This window comes from Atractosteus spatula, chromosome 3 (assembly GCF_055471065.1).
Source record: "Atractosteus spatula isolate fAtrSpa1 chromosome 3, fAtrSpa1.hap1, whole genome shotgun sequence".
In the NCBI taxonomy this organism is placed as follows: domain Eukaryota; kingdom Metazoa; phylum Chordata; class Actinopteri; order Semionotiformes; family Lepisosteidae; genus Atractosteus; species Atractosteus spatula.
In genome coordinates this window covers 24562651-24579565 of record NC_142708.1, presented here as the reverse complement: position 1 = coordinate 24579565, position 16915 = coordinate 24562651, and the positions used below count along the sequence as shown (strand labels likewise).

General features: G+C 35.1%; 1 protein-coding gene across 1 annotated transcript in view; it reads right to left on the bottom strand.

Annotated features, from left to right (window-relative positions):
• The window catches only part of megf10 (multiple EGF-like-domains 10), a 76475-nt gene extending 73066 nt beyond the window's left edge, over positions 1–3409 (bottom strand). The window contains exon 1 of the mRNA XM_088912298.1: positions 3283–3409. Coding sequence (XP_088768424.1) covers positions 3283–3398 — 116 coding nt within the window. The 5' untranslated portion in view covers positions 3399–3409. The remainder of the gene's footprint in view (positions 1–3282) is intronic.
• Positions 3410–16915: the final 13506 nt, after the last annotated feature.

The following is a 16915-nucleotide window of genomic DNA, read 5'->3' as shown; positions in this document are numbered from 1 at the left end:
ATTAACTCCTAAACATCCTCACTCCTAAGCAGTCATAACATAAATGATACATAGGATTTTTTAAATGAATATATAAAGCCAATACATAGTTATGTTGTCATCTGGTGATATAGATCTTAGTATATAGTAAACATATTTCACAAGCTTGATGTATTCTTTAATATATTTGGATTTTGGAAAAATATTTTTTTCAATTGGCTCCATACACTCTTCATAGTCTTGAATATCTGGCTCTGTCCTGTCCCATTACTCTTTGCATGCAATGCGACAGAAGTATAAGACAGAACTATTGTTCTTTCATACAGGACTGACAAGCTACAATTTCTAATTTTTCTGCAATAATTAACACTTCAATGGAACTTTAACAATGTGCATATTTCAGGATGCGTAATTCGGATTTTTATGTCATATATACTGGATGTTATCAACATGGTCACTAAGACACCACAAAAAACATTAAAAAGATTTGCTTAGCAGCTACCTACTCTAATGATTATTGTACATCTTATAGTGTGTTGCAATGCAAGAAAAGAGAAGCAAAACATGTCTATGACATGCACAGATATACAGTACACTCTAGATGTATATAAATGTTGATATTTAAAGTATTGTATATACTGTACAGCATGTTCACCTTGTGTTCAAATTTACAGTATATACTGTAGAATGGATATTAAGTCTTCTAATTCATCCAATTAACATGAAATTCCAAATTTCCCCCAGAAAGAGACGGGAACAGAAATAATGTATGTGAATGGTACTTTGAAAAAAAACAATGCTCCAGAACCAATTGTTGCAATGCTTGGCAAACACCAATAGCATCATGATCATCTGTTTGTGCTATATAAAGGAATTAGGTCGACAAGCTTACAGTCATGACTCTGTGACACAAAACTCTCTTCATAATATTTTTCTAATATGTAACAATGTTGCTCAGATATGAGAGGATCCAATAAGTAAAGAAACTGACACTGGGGACCCTCTAAGAAAATTGAGATGTTTCTGAGCTACCTAAATCAGATGACTCATGCACACTTGTCAAGCTGATAACTGAGATTGCGCATACAGCCAGAGTCAGCCACTGAATATAAGGCAGAAAGGGATCATTAGGTGTTTTAACAGTTATTTGCTGAATCACTTATTGTAAAGTCCTGTGGCCCCTGTGGCTGTGGTCCAGCAAAACAACTTTTCATCTAAATTCAGATCATACAACATTCAAGTGCATTTGGGTCAAGGGATGTCCAGGTGTAGTTCGTCATACCACTTTAATCTAGAAAAGAGACTATGTGGTGTGTATTTACAGTGTCACTCCTAATAGGTCTATGCTTCTCTAAACAAGATTTTCCATATGGTTTGCAGACGTGTAGGCTTGTCAGAATTTTACTGTATATTTGCTCTGTGCCCAGGATACCACTTAACGTGTGAAAGATGTGATTCCTCAGGACATACGTATCCCAGTGGTCTGCAATGTGATAAAGCAAGAAAGGGCAGCACTTGTCCTGTAAAATCACTGTATCTGCAGGGTCTCATTCCAACCCGGTATTTAATCAAAATGGTACTCATAATAAACAGTCATTGTAGCATACTGTAGCAGCACTGCTTATTTAGGGGGGATTTTCATTTCAATGCATTTCACATACCCTCAATCACATCTGTGTAATTTCCAGCAAGTTGGACAAACATTGAAAAAGATATCCTTCTTAGAGGTGATTGCAAAAGTTTAAAATGAATGTATACAATGTACAGTATAATAAATAGTAAATCTGTTTGTCTGAATTTTGTTTGGGCTAAAAAATACAGTGAATGTGGAATGTGAGAGATCTCTAAACAAACACAGCAAAACAAATCAAGCTCTTTAACACAAACTGTGAAAAGACAATGTTTCATATTAGTATTTTTTTCATGGACAATGCAACAGCTGTTAAAATGGCTTAGACAGTGTGAAAACTATCTGGAAAACCTAAGTTTATCTTTGTTCTTTAAAATCTGCTGCTCTAAAGGATTTCTCACTCTTTTCTTATTTTAATGGAATTCTTTTGCATATTTTTTTAAATGGGTTATTTTTGAAAGCTTTGGATATAAATTAGATGTGAGAAGGAAATGTAAAAAAATATAGCAAATGATTCCACTTCAGCAAATTTTCATTATAATAATAATAATAATAATTGCTTATACTTATATAGTGCTTTTCTGGACACTCCACTCAAAGCACTTTACAGGTAATGGGGACTCCCCTCCACCACCACCAATGTGCAGCATCCACCTGGATGATGCGACGGCAGCCATAGTGCGCCAGAACGCTCACACATCAGCTGTCAGTGGAGAGGAGAGCAGAGTAATGTAGCCAATTCATAGAAGGGGATTATTAGGAGGCCATGATTGGTAAGGGCCAATGGGAAATTTGGCCAGGACGCCGGGGTTACACCCGTACTCTTTTCGAGAAACACCCTGGGATTTTTTAATGACCACAGAGAGTCAGGACCTCGGTTTTACGTCTCACTTGAAGGACGGCGCCTGTTTACAGTATAGTGTCCCCGTCACTATACTGGGGCATTAGGACCCACATGGACCGCAGGGTGAGCGCCCCCTGCTGGCCCCACTAACACCTCTTCCAGCAGCAACCTTAGTTTTTCCCAGGAGGTCTCCCATCCTGGTACTGACCAGGCTCACACCTCCTTAGCTTCAATGGGTTGCCAGTTGTGAGCTGCAGGGTGATTTTCTTTTTCTTTCCATTGAATTTGTCCAATAGACATTGGAAAGACTAAGTAATAAAATATATTATCTTTTATCTGTGGTAAGGCTTTGAAACTACTGACCGTAAGTGATTTCCAAAAAACTTGAGAGAGCATTTGCACATCTTCCAAGAAGAATGGGAAAAATATTGCACCAAGGAGGTGTGTAAGATTGGTCTGTAATTGCTGCGAAAGGTACTTCAACTACTGTATTTATCAATCAGAATATTTACGCAATCAACATATTTCAGTTTTTTCTCTTTAGCTTTTATTTAGTGTAATTTATTTTAACCTTAGAAATTTTAGTTCAGGTTTTGGATAAAATATTATTTAAAAATGTGTATGTCTGGTTTTGTAATTTTACAAAATAGTAAGGGTAGGAATATACAGTATACAGGTATACTGGGCGCTGTATTTTACAGCTATAAAAAGCTTTTTTTATTTTTTGCAGTGGAAATCTGGAAAAGCAAATGATAAAATGCATATCAATTACATGGCACTTCCCAGAGTTGGACTGATTAGTACTAGTTTGGTTTTGGTAAGTTCTTACCTTTCCCAGTGGCTGCAAACATTTGGATCCTCAAGGTTGAGCGAAGAAGTTGACCCCATTAAGTAGCATGTCAATGCTATTAAGAGAGATCTACAATGGAGTACAAAAGGGACCATCTTTTCAGATGTTAAACCTGCAAGATAAACCAAGTAATAGTGGATTATAAGAAATATTCTGTTAGTACAAGTACAAGCACTTGGGCTGCTTCAGGTTTAAGGAGAAAATGTTCATTTTTATTTCTTTTTTTAATGAGATACACTAATTGAGACCAAATCCTAATTTACAACAATGCCATTTTACACTATGGCACAGATACAAAGTAATGAAAGAAAATAAGTATAAAATTTAAATAACATAACAGTGTTAACAGGTATCAGAAATTAATCAATCTTACATCTGGTAACACCCAGAGATACAAACGTGGATTGTTTTAATTTACTGAGACCAAGCATTAGTCTATAAATTATTCCAAACATTAGCAAAGAGACCAGTGATTTTTCTTTTGCTCTTGCCATTTTTTAGATTTTATTTGTTAAATTGTGTTTTTGTTATAATATTTTAATATTAATATGCAAATCGTCCAACCTTCCAGCCAGCCAATCCTAGAGGATATTCCAAGTCAGGGTCCATTTATAAACTAGTGTCATTAGTCCTCAAAATTCAGATAAAAGCTTGGGGTGGATTCTGAGTTCCTTATCCAAGCCAAAGTGAAAAGTGCAGCTGACCAGGAAGTTAAAATTACTTTTTGAGTCAGCTGGAGTTGTGCCTGTTCCAAGCCATGCTTGGTATTTTTGTTTTGATTTTTTCACATTTTCAAATTTTTTCACATCACATTTCACTCTTTTAAACTGTCTTTTAAGATTAGGGAAATTTAACATAAATTCCAGCTAATCTCAATCACATAGTGTCACACCCCACACTCTCCCTCACAAACGCCCTTGCATTCCTATTGTTTCATAATCTCGTTCCTAATTTAACCCATCACATTCCCACATGCACCAGATTCCTCAAATTCTCACTCCCAGACCAATTATCCAACCACATCCCTCTTCCTTCGGTACTTAAAGTTCCCTCACACACCAACCCATGCTCACTATTGAGAAGTCTCCTGCAGAATTTTTTTGTGTGTGTTTCTAGGCCTTTTGATTGATCTCCTGGTACCAAATCTTTGGATTGTCTTTTGGATTTCCCTGGTTACTGGACTCATTGTCCAACTGACCAAGCCCCTGGATTATGTCTTGTGGATAGTGCCTGTTTTATTGTGCATTCTGCAGGATTCACGGTTCTGCATAAGGATCCTCCTATTCTACCAATTGGTTTCCTGCCACATAGCATTTGAATTTAATTTTGTGAGCATTGTACAAGCAAACTTTGCTTGTAAGATTATTCACATTACTTCTATATTTTCAAAACTGTGACTACAGCATACTGGTAACTAAGTACTAAAATCAGCCTGGGTTCAGTATCATGCAGCAGTCTGGCAGCTCCAATCCTGGCATGGTGTGATTTCATACCACTAAATCCTAATTTTCACTCATACATACCAGATGCTGTTAGGTTACATAATCTTTTTATTTATTCCTACACAGGGATGCAAGGCCAAAAGCCTACAGACATCTATTATCACTCACTTTACTTGTGTAAACAGCAGTGCTAAGCCTGCTCAAGCTCTTACAGATCTTAAAACTGACCTGTTCTAAGAAGGCTGATATTTTGCCTGGGTTTGCCTTTTCTGCACTTGACCACCTCTATGCTAATAGTCTGAGGTAAGGACATGCAGTATTACGAAAACAAAAGGCCTTCTAAGATTAGCGTCTAATTCCTAATGCCCTAGAGAAATATGGCCATGAACTACAGCCATCAAGCACAACTTTACCTCTGTACTGTAAATGAACTGTATTCATCAGATAAAAGAAACAAGTGCTGTAGGCAAAAGTTCATTTTTTATTTTAATGGGCTTCTGTTAATATTTAATATTCCAATTAAAAGTAAATCTGAAGAGAAAAGATACACAGAACTGTGGGATCATTCAAAAACATGGCAGGACGCGATCCTTCAATGAGCCAACTACCAGAAATAAAATGAACTAAAATGCCAAATGGCGTCTTCACTCTATAGGCTTTCCCATGTGCTTAAAAGTAATAAGAAATAACAGAATGACACTGGTATATCAATTCACTATAGATTTATGACTAGGACATCCAAAGTCCTAGGACATCCAAAGACATGAATTTAAATATTCATTTGAACTGCCAAATCCGATCAGATCATTTCCCATTCAAATTGTGAAGCGTTCTTTTGGCAAAGGTTACAAATCTGAGGTCAAGAAATGCTGACATTACTATTTAATAATATACATCACTGAAGAAGAGTATTTTTACTGTGTTTGTGATAAGATGTGTTTAAAGTTTATATATACAGTATATACAGTACCTACTGTACATGTACAGTAGCTAGAGAAAGTAGACAGAATGGCAGCATGTTTTTACATATACTGTACATAGAAAAGTATCAGAAAAGCAATATAGAAAATGAATCAAAGATTTATAAATATCCAGCTATTTTATAGGCTACAGTTCTATTTTTGAACAGGAAAGAACTAAAGGTGAGAAGGATATATCTGAATGGGGGACAATACATAAAGTGGATGAAATTTGTCTTTAACGCCAGCATTTCAATTTCCTGAACAACCTGAGAATTTAAAGAATAAACAGATATTGTTACATTTAAAACAAAATGTTGAGACCATTGTTTTACAGGATCCTTCAGCACAAAATGCAAATTGCCATTGTGGTTCAAAGCGGGAGACCTCTGAAGCTTCAGTTCTGAACATAACAGAGAAATTTCAAAGTCATCATACTGGCCCATGGGGGTCTATGGGACCTTATGCTTTCAAGTATACAGTAGTTGAGTTCACGTGGATAAATTAGAAGATCAGAGACATGAAGCTTTGCTACAGAAACTCTGTATCTACTCTTATTTGTTCTATGTATAATATATTTTGTAACATTGTACTGCATGGGCTTTTATGTATAAAGCTAAAAACACAGAAAATTGGAAACTGAGCGTGTTCTAAAGTTCAATGCAAAAGTAATTCCTTTATTTTTGTAGCCCATATACTCCTTTTATGTTTCAATTTGATCTATGTGGTTTTTAGAAATATTTTGCTTTAAACACTCTCCACTCAGAGTGGCACCATGGAGCAGTGGTTAGCATTGCTGCCACACTCCTGGGGTCCTGTGTTCAATTTCTATGGTCCTACTTATATACTCAACATATGTTAACAGCTTGACAGAACGTGGCAGGAGTAACAACAAGTAACAGAAGAAGGAGCAACAGAAAAGATTTAATTGTGCAAAAATGGTCTCCGATACATAAGTGACAGTTTCGGCAGACTCGGCAGAGACTACCAGTTGTTGACAGCAGCAAACAAAAAAGATATATGACCAAAATCAGTAGTTGCTCTTGGGAGGTTCAGCTAGATAAGAGAACATCTCAAATTATAAGACAGTACAGAACATTGCAATACATTATGAAGATAAGGAGCTGTTTTTCCAATTAAAGATCGGTAAATTAACTTAAACCATAAAATCATCTGTCTAGTATGCAGATATGGCCAATCAAAGAGTAAAGATCACATGACATTTGTTAATGTGAAAGATAAAAAGAAAGGTGTTAATATAACTTTGAAATTCACAGCACAATCCAACAAGAAGATATTTAGTAATTTTTACTTGATCTTTCTTACAAAAATTGTGATCATTACTAATGGAGCAATTTGAGTTGTTCTTAGTGCATAGCATCAAATTAACAAAAGATAAAGTCACAGAAAGCCTGATGAAGCTTACTGAAATAAACTGCAATTACATTACATTATGTCATTATTGATAAAAGTGGGTCCATCTGGGTATAAGATTACGGTATTGTTAGCATGTAGGTGGATGCGTTGTTTTTTGCCTGAGCAATATTGTTAACATGGAAAAAAGTAGAGGCTGAAGACAGGACCTTGTACAGTAGGTCTTCCTTAGTAAGAAGAAGAGGTTGTGCAACAAATGTGTCAGACTTTATACTGTTTATGTACTGTAAGTCTAGAACTATGGGAGGGAGTTTATATCAAGACCTGTACTATGTAACTTCTATAGACGAATTACGTAACCCACAGTATCAAGTGTCTTAGATATATCTATAAAGACAGCTTTGAAAGTGTGAGTTTTATTGAGAGCTATTGTAATATCACTAAAAACGTAACATAACCATGAGTAGAATGGAAATCAGACTGCATATAAGATTAAATATAAATTGCTATCTTAACTGCAGCTTAACCAATCATTGACATTTTTTCCCATGAATTTAGAAAGGCATTAAAAACTGGATACAGGATTATAGGTTTATAGAATTTGAGGTCTAACTTAAAACCCTCAGCAGTTTTAAAAGAGAGATTGTATTAACCGAGCAGCAAGTTTTATTTAAAAATTATTCATACCATGTGAGCGGTGGATCTGTTGCTTTACATTTTTCAAAACCCAGCTAATACTTCTGATTTAGTAAGGGACAACAGCATAAAGATAAAAGGACCTGACCACATAAAAATCTCAGCTGAATCAACATCGGCGAAAAATATCAACCAGTCATACAACTGGTATTAATGAAGCTGCTATATAAGATATCAATGATTTGTTATTCATAAATTTAATCCACTTCCAAAACATCTGATGGTAGGAACAGCTCCATTTGGAGATTCAATGGCTTGTGTGCACTTATTTCTAATAATTTAATGAAAGCCAATTGGTACATTCTAAAAGGCTGTAATAGTTCAGGTGGGTAGCTGTGTCAGCATGTGTAGGCTGCAAAGGAACAAGTAATAGGTTTATTCCATGCTGAAAAAAAGAAGAAAGAAAACACAACGTTTTGGCCATGGAGACTTCTTCAGGTGTCATTCTAAAAGGCATTAGTATTTTACTAAGAATCTGAATTAAAGGTGTGTCAAGCTATAAACCAAGAGCTAACTGATTTTTGTAACATGAATGCATGCTTTTTGATAATATTGAAGGATAGGATTTTATATCTTATATAACATGAATGTAATCAGAGCATTGTTGGATGCTATCTTTTGTAACTGTAATCAGAGTGCTGACAACCTGTTACCTAAAAGCTGCCACTGCTTAATAGGTTTCGTTGAAAACATTTTTTTGTGACATTTGACAAAAATAAGCACAGACAGCAGACAGAGACAACTATTCAATAAAAAGTCAGGTATCATTTGATGAAAACAAAGGAAGCAGACTGCAGATTGTTATAAATAGCCTAATGAACAGAGTAACAGACAGGTACTCTTGACCACAAAAATGTCAGTTGAGCCAAAAAGTGGAAGTGGCTACTAAGATGTGGTTTTACAAATGTTGTTTGTTACACACTATAAAGATAAGCCTCCCCAGGAAAACTGGCAGAGGAGAAGTACTGAAATAAATTAATTCAGTGCAGAAATAAAGGCCTGATGATCGCTTCACCTCTGGAGCCTGGACTCTGATGCACACTTATCTACCTTCAATATTATCAAAAACATTAAAAGGAACCAAGTATCTTTAACTGAAGGCATGAAATAAATTCTGCTTTGATTTAGTAAAGCTAAAAAACATGATGAAAACTGTGTTTATTAAATTCTTGAGTATTCTTTTAGATGAAACCAGAGGATAAAGATTCTCTTTCATGCTGCTTCCAACATTAAACAAAACAACGTTTGTTGAGATCCTTACAATATACTGTAAATTGGTACTTGACATGAGTATTCGCTGAGTGCAATGTCAAACAAGGTTGATTTGTTTGGTGATTTAGACCCAGTTTTAGCAGGTTGGGTTAAAAAATCCAATCAAATCAAATAAAAAACAAATAATTTGTAATGAGGTCAGTAGGTTTCAACATATCAAAGTTTAAATCTTTCTACAACAAACTCAAGAGTTCAAGGAAGATGAAATAAGTTACTAAATCAAGGTGTAAGTCGTGGCTGCAGGAGCAGAGCGTAGTCTATAGCATCTTTCAGCTGTTGTTTATTTTTGGAGAACTGGATTTACATTATGTGTAAATTAAATTGTCTGGGGATTGATTTAGAGAGAAATGTAAGCAATCTTCAATGCATGTGGCAATCCAGCCTCCCTGAAAGATCTATCCACACAAAACCAACAATATACCCATTTTTCAACATTTCAATATCATTAACAATTTTTTTAAATCACTCACCTGGAATAACATCGATTTCCCTTCGGGATCACTAAAGTCTTATCTAACTAGCATGTAGAGAACACATAAAAGTTCATACTTAAGCTAACTGAATTTAGAAAGCAGGCTGCATGTGTTACGATTAATAAAACCGAGGCTTTTAGAATGACAAAAAAACATTATTAGAGAGCTACTGTACTATATGTGTCAGCTGTAAGGTTACTACTCAGAGGACACAGGTTAGGACGAACATTGCCAAAACACAGCAAAAATAAAATAATAATGTATTCCTAAGAAAATATCACATGAATTGTACTACACATACAGCACTTGAATATGGCCCTTTGTCTCTTATGATAATATTCTCTAGTCACTTGAGGACTAATACGTGATCTGATACACACTGCCTGATTACATAAGGTCAGTAATTCATTAGGGTTCCATTGTCTATTTAATTTGCTGTTTGTTCATCCAAGATGGCATCTTGGATGTGTTAAGCAATAAGGATTCCACATCACTGCACCTCCGCCAACTTATGGGACCACACAAGCAGTTTAACTAGAAGCAATTTGCACCATGCAGCACTGAGCTATCTGTAGTCTAGGCCCAGAGTTCCTGAGCACTTTCACTGGGGATATCTTTTTTCATAGCACTTTCAACAACCCATTTAATGAAGACCAAACTGACACAACCACAATGGTAACTATAATGGCACCACTAATAGCAAAATATTAAAACTCTGTTACTGTATATCAGGTCATCAAGACATCTTGAGTCAGAGCATTTGTTGTTTTGTCAAGATGTGATATCAGACCTTTTCTACACATTTCCAAATGTCTACTTTCTGGGCAGCTGGATTAGAATATAGCATTTCCTTTTAAAAAAAAAGTTATGGTTCTTGCTTATAAGGTAACACATTTATGGGGCACCAGCTATTTCTAAACTTCAATCCAGAATTACTTGGAACCAATATTTCAACATACAGCATATCTGTACACCAATCCAGGCAGAGATTTAAGATGCAATGCATGAGGTATATTGTAACTCAGTGGGTGTTGGTCTTAAAATACAGCTGGTGTTAATGACTTACAAATGCATACATTTTTCCTTTAGATATGTAGACACAGTAGAGCATGGTACTAATAACACTGTACCCGTTGCCAACTAGGAGAGGTCAATTATTCCATTTAATATGACTCTGTTTAGATGGTGCCAATAACTGACCATTGCAAAAATCATACAGTATGAATCCAGTCCAGGCACTCAGGTTTTGCAGCCAAGAAAAATGCTTTACCAGCTCCAGACTAAATAGCAGCAGTCACTAGGAATATATTTCACTGTGTCTTTTCCTTTTAGATTATAGATCATTTGTTCTTTTATTGTCTGGATTTTTTTTTATTTTTCACAAGGAATAATAGAAAGGTAAAGGGTGTTTCATTTCCTATGTTCAGGATATCAGTTTTGGAATGTCGCAGGTTTAGCTTTATCAATAAGCACTTTATTACATCACCTTTAGATGCTGTAAACTGCTGTTTTCAAAGTTATATAATCCTTTACTTCTTAATGTAACCAAACCGTTTTGTCAAATGAAATCTGTTTAAAAATGTGTGCACTGTGTACACTGTTTAATATACATACTCTAGGTTCTACAGTATGTGGCTTTCTGAGTGAATTTTAGAAGTTCCATCTGCTTTTTCCAGAAAGTAAACTAAATCAATGGGTTTAAAGTACTTAAAAGATTTGTAAAATAAACTCTACAGAGGTAAACATTATATGAAAATTCATTTAGCACAGACATCTTAATTTTATCCTGGCAGATATGTTTTTAAACAAGCAAGAAGAAGTCACTTCCACACTAGCAAGAAGAAAAAAAAAACAATGTTTTGGACGTGGAGACTTCAGGTGTCCACTCTGACCTGCCTTCCTTCATTTATATCACAGTCTCATTGGCTAGTCTATAAAATGTTAGTCTAAATGTTTTAAATGTGTTATTTAAAGTAACAGAAGCACATCTAAAAAACTTTGTGTGTTTGAATATTTTTAATAAAAAGAACGAAACACAAATATATCTAAAGAAGTTAAGAGCTGTTGTTGCCCCCTGCCCCCACCCTTCCACAATCAACGGCCTTGATTGACTAGGGAGAGTGCAAGAATCAAAAACTTTACCAACAATGGGCATATTGTACAAGACTGGGTCCTGATGTCATCAAGGCCCTCACAATGTTTTGTCTTGGAAATGAGCAGTGCATTTCCTAATTTCAATGTTGAAACCTCACTTTCTGCTGGAAAATAAATTCCTCTTGTGTCTCTGATAACATATCAACAAAGCATTCCTGAAATTGGTAGTCTCATCACATCTTGAATAGTGATGCAAGCATTCAGAAGAGCAGTGCTGAAAAAGCACCTTTTTCAATGCTTTGCCTCATTATTCTGGAACCATGCTGTTTCCACATCTTTGATCGATCTCTGTCATCAACATGTGCACTTTTGCCTTTTTAGACCACAGAAACCTTACTCATGTCATGCTTGTAGCAGTATTGTGTCTTTCAGATTTAATTAAAGGGATTTTTCTAAAGACTTTTATCCTATTTTAAAATATTTTAATTATCCGACAGCATTCTAAATTATTCTTTCTATCTGACATACAATTCTATCTACTGTTTTAGTATGCAATCACGTTGTTTTTAATTATTAGTGAGTATAATCCTTCCTTTTTTAACTTGTCCATGTTACAACTGTAAACTGCAGATAATTTAATTACATGTATCTCTCATTTGAAGAAAATTGCCACAATTCTGAAATGAAATACAATTTGTGATTTTGAAAAAAAGGTCTTCTTTAAAGTTTGTTCAAGTCACCAACAGGATTGCTTCCAGCATGAACCCTCTAGTCTATATATTGCCAGGTCTGCACTATTACATAAGCAGGTTATGTACTGTACATGTGCCACAAGGTTATTATTGGCCTCAGTCAACTACAGCATCACTGTCTCGTTGGCTTGTTCAAAACTCAATACTGTGATTTGGCTGGTGCCTTTTAGATTGTGGTGCTGTCAGTGACAATTTACTAAATTGATACCAACCCAGAAGTAGAGATTGTAGGACTCTGAGATTGAAGAACTATGGATGGCTTAAAAGAACACATTGGCAATGACATTGAACAGTGTTCTCAACACTTCCCTCCTGTGTTGCTATAAGGGTCGTAGCAGCCACCTCTGTTGTTAAGAAATTCTAGGTGAAGCATAAAATGTAAATCATAAGCCAGTTCCCAAATAAAAAAAAACTAAATTTGGGAGTGTTTGAATATTTGTGTTGTGTGTAACATGTTTAAAGCCCAAGTGACTCGAAGACAGGTGGGTTGAAGGAGTCCACCTACATTTTCTCATTCTTCCCTGTGTGTGGTCACAGGGTTCATAGCAGTGATCCAATTGCACAATCAGGTAGGTATAACCTATTTTCCATTCAAAATAACAAAATGCGTCAAGTTACATTTTTTAAAAATGCTGTACGTAAGCACTTTCTTAGTTTCTTTATATCTATATTATTTTATTTACTTATTAACAAATATAATTCCTTTAATTTGCCATCACTACCTCACCTCAAATGGAGAAATTTAAAACATTCTTTTCCAGTAATCTATGCATATATGTAAGTTTTGTTTTGATATATTCATTTTGCTGCAAGGGAACTGCAAAACAGGTAGATGTAAGTCAGGGAGGTTAATGTTTACACCATCTGCAAAAGGAGATGGTGGGGTTGGAGAGATGGATTTAAAGCTCAGATTTCATTGGACTAACATGTCACAGCTGCACAACAAATTCTCAACAACTGTTCTACATATAGACAAGAGAGTTTCTGTCTCCAAGCAAGGCACATACTGCACAAGGAGCCTGCCTACAGGATTAAAGAATTGCTGGAGCCTTTGATAAATGAGGCAGTGTCCACTGGGGGCATTTATAGTCTTTATAAGATACTAGATGGCATTACCTCTGATATGTCTCCAAACACTTGAAGAAGCTACAGTAATAAACTTCGAGGCTTCAGTTTACAACCATATGTTGTCTACTTATCAAATCATTAAATCCAATCCAAAGAAATAACTTGATTAATAGAATTATGAAGTAAAGTCTCTTTTAAACACTTGCATTAAAAATTGTAATTTACTTAACTTCATTTTTTGGTCAATATATGAACATTGCATTGTCACAGAGTTTTTTTTAAATGTATATTTCAAATTATGATTCATATTCAACAGCTCCACAAAATTGTCAAAAAATTAGATCACCTAAACCACCGCAATTGGCCACCTATTTTATGTCATTTTTTGCTTGATCTAATGCAAAATCAACCAAAATGTTTGATGCAATAACTCAAATTTCAATTAGCTTTTTCAAATTATTTTCCTTTTTTCAGATACAAGAAGGAGTTTTAAGATACTGGATGAAATGAGTAACAACACAAGACATAAAATCTAGTGCTTTTTTATTTACGAATCCTTTATAATCTGGATTATGTATTTATCCAAAGTAATTTACTGCATATTTGTACCTATTTTTATAGCAGGTCATTTCACTGAAGCAATCAGAGCAAAGTACCCTGCTGAAGGTTACAACTGCGGTGCCACATATGGGATTTGAATACTCAACGTTTCAGTGATAATTCCAGAGCTTTAATCACTTACCTACAACTCTGCCTATTCATTTCCCTCCAGTAAAATATAAAGGCATGCAGTGTACAAAATACCAACAGATACCGTACCCGTCACGCATTTGGATAGTCACTGCATAAACTGTTCCTGAGGGCATGCTATTAATGCACAATTGTGGGAACACTGTCCACAGCTGATGGTGACATCCAAACCACAAAGCACTTTCCTATTGCTAAAGTTATAATAAATATGCCAATGTTCATTTAATGTGGGTATTCATGACTTGCCACAAAACCTTCAAGATGCTCGTTATCTTGCAGTCTTATGAATGAGAGGTGTATTTCTCCCTCAAAGAGTGTTAACTCTACAGGAGGCACCTTGGTGCTTGCAGTGCGAAAAATGGTGGATGGTTCAAACATCATACATTGTACAAAATGGACACAGTCCTCAATCCTTCCATTAAAATATAAGTGTTACGAATTTGAAACATGAAAAAATAATTGATTCGTCTGAAAAAAGATTAAAAGAAAGATTGAAAGATTGAAAGAAACGTAAAAAAACAACTTGATTTAGTGTATGGTTATCCTAAGAGACAGGATTCAAGGACTAGAAATAAGAACATAAGAAAGACTATGATGACATAAACATTTGTAACCTGTATGAACAATTGCGTGCCCAAGACAAGAAAGGTTATTTTTTCGGAAACTCACTCAAGGTCAATTTAAGCATACATCAAAGAAAAAATAAGACAACAATCTAAATCCAAAGTAAAATTTACAGCTGACCAAAATATTTTAAAGTCAAATACATAAAAGACCATTACATGCCAGCTTTCCAACAATTTTAATACACTTGAATCTTAATACAATTACGCTACATTCAGTTTGGCTGTGAAGTGATTTCCTGATTTACAGTTCGAAGAAGCCAATAAATATATACTTAATAAAGTTTATAATTAAAATCTAACATACCAGTATGTTTCCACACTAATATTATCATTTCTAACAACAATTGCTGAAGCAATCATGCTGGAGCAGGAGGATAATTTAAGACCCTTGATTAGACTCATAACTGACAATTTATTTTTCTTGCTTCCTGCATAAAGCTTTTTTTTTAAGAAAAGTCACAGACTATTTACATATTGTTCTCAGCAGCTGGGGGTAGGGGCATTCTTTCTGATGAGGGCAAGCTGCTAGAAAGAAACTCAGTTTTTTGTCTCTGGTTTTCTGACTTTCTTAAAAGACTGAGGAGAAATGGTGAATTCCACCATACTATCACAAAGAAAAAAATATAACTTGTGCAAATTGTTTCCCCCCTTTGCAAAGGTCTCATTCACCTTACCCACTGAGCTGTGCTCCGTTAGGATGATCACTCTTCCAGGAAAGTCTGGCTTTTTATTTTGCTTTTTATGGGACGTGCAGCAGTGCCTGGCAGGACATGATTTGAAAAAGAGGCCTCCACAAGATTAAAGCCCTGAAACTTTCAGGGGTCCGGAATGATTGCAAAAGTTGGAAACCGGATAAAGTCTGTTGTTAAATGACTGTCAACCATAAACAGCTCTGTAAAAAATGTACTCCGATGACATTCCCTGACACATTTAACTGAACTGATTCAAGTTACTGTATCCATAGAGTTGAGAAAAGAAGTTTGTTTGAGAAATAAATTTACATTTTAATTGATTCTAAAAAATCTAATATAACCTTCAGTTTTCTAAAATTAGTCAAGCAAAAGACAAATAACACACCCACACAATAGTTTACAATTGGAAACGTTTTTAATTCTGAAGTGCTTTTCATGGCACTTTAAAAGCCCTTCATGAGTAATTTTCAAATTCAGTAGAAAAGATATCTAACAAATGTAATTACAATTTAAAAGACAAGGTACAACAATTCATTAATTTTTTTCTAATAAGTTTTTAAAATGCCAAAATAAAAACAGAAAACACATTCATGATCCACACTTTAATCAGTATAATTATGAAAATGTTTTATCATTTTTTATTGCAGTCACTTTTTGAGCTGCAGGTAGATAGGGAAAGGCAGGTTTACAAGACATTACAAATGCAAGGCTTAAGAGAGGGACTGAATTAACTGCTAAATCATTGGAATGATTTTATTTTTGGAATTATTTAAAAACTATTAACTATAGCTAACTGGGTGATTAATTGCAAAAATATATGTGTTGCTAGATCACCAAATCAAATTTGTACAACTACTTACATCTTCAAGAAAAAAACAAACTTTGAAATAAAATTTCCTGTTTATTTTGGAATCTAACATTGTATTGGCAAAATATGAGTGGAAATAACATTTGGAGGTGCAAGTCACCAAAGTACACTGTGTGCTCCTTCAGTCTGCTGCCCATTTCTGGCCCACTCTAGGTAAACCATACTTTCACAAGGACTGTAGCCACAATGTGGTCAATACCATTTACTGTATATGACTTGATTGGCCGGCTGTGACAATTAGGGTGTTTAAACTCTTTTTGGTGGAGGATGCTTGTGGTATGCATAATACTGTATGTTCAATTTTGTAATGGAAAATGTGAAAATGTTGACCCAGCTCATTCCTTCCATGCAATGTAAAGATGGAAAGAGAGTGAGGGCACAAACACAACATAATCTACCTAATAACAACATGAAACTGATCTTGGGCAGACTGTGTTCATCTGATACCTGGCTAAAGTGAGCCAATAAAACTACTTCTATGGCAGAAATGGTTTGTAATCTGACAGTCCAGGAGAGACATTTTCTTCTGTGCACTGTGTAAGCTTC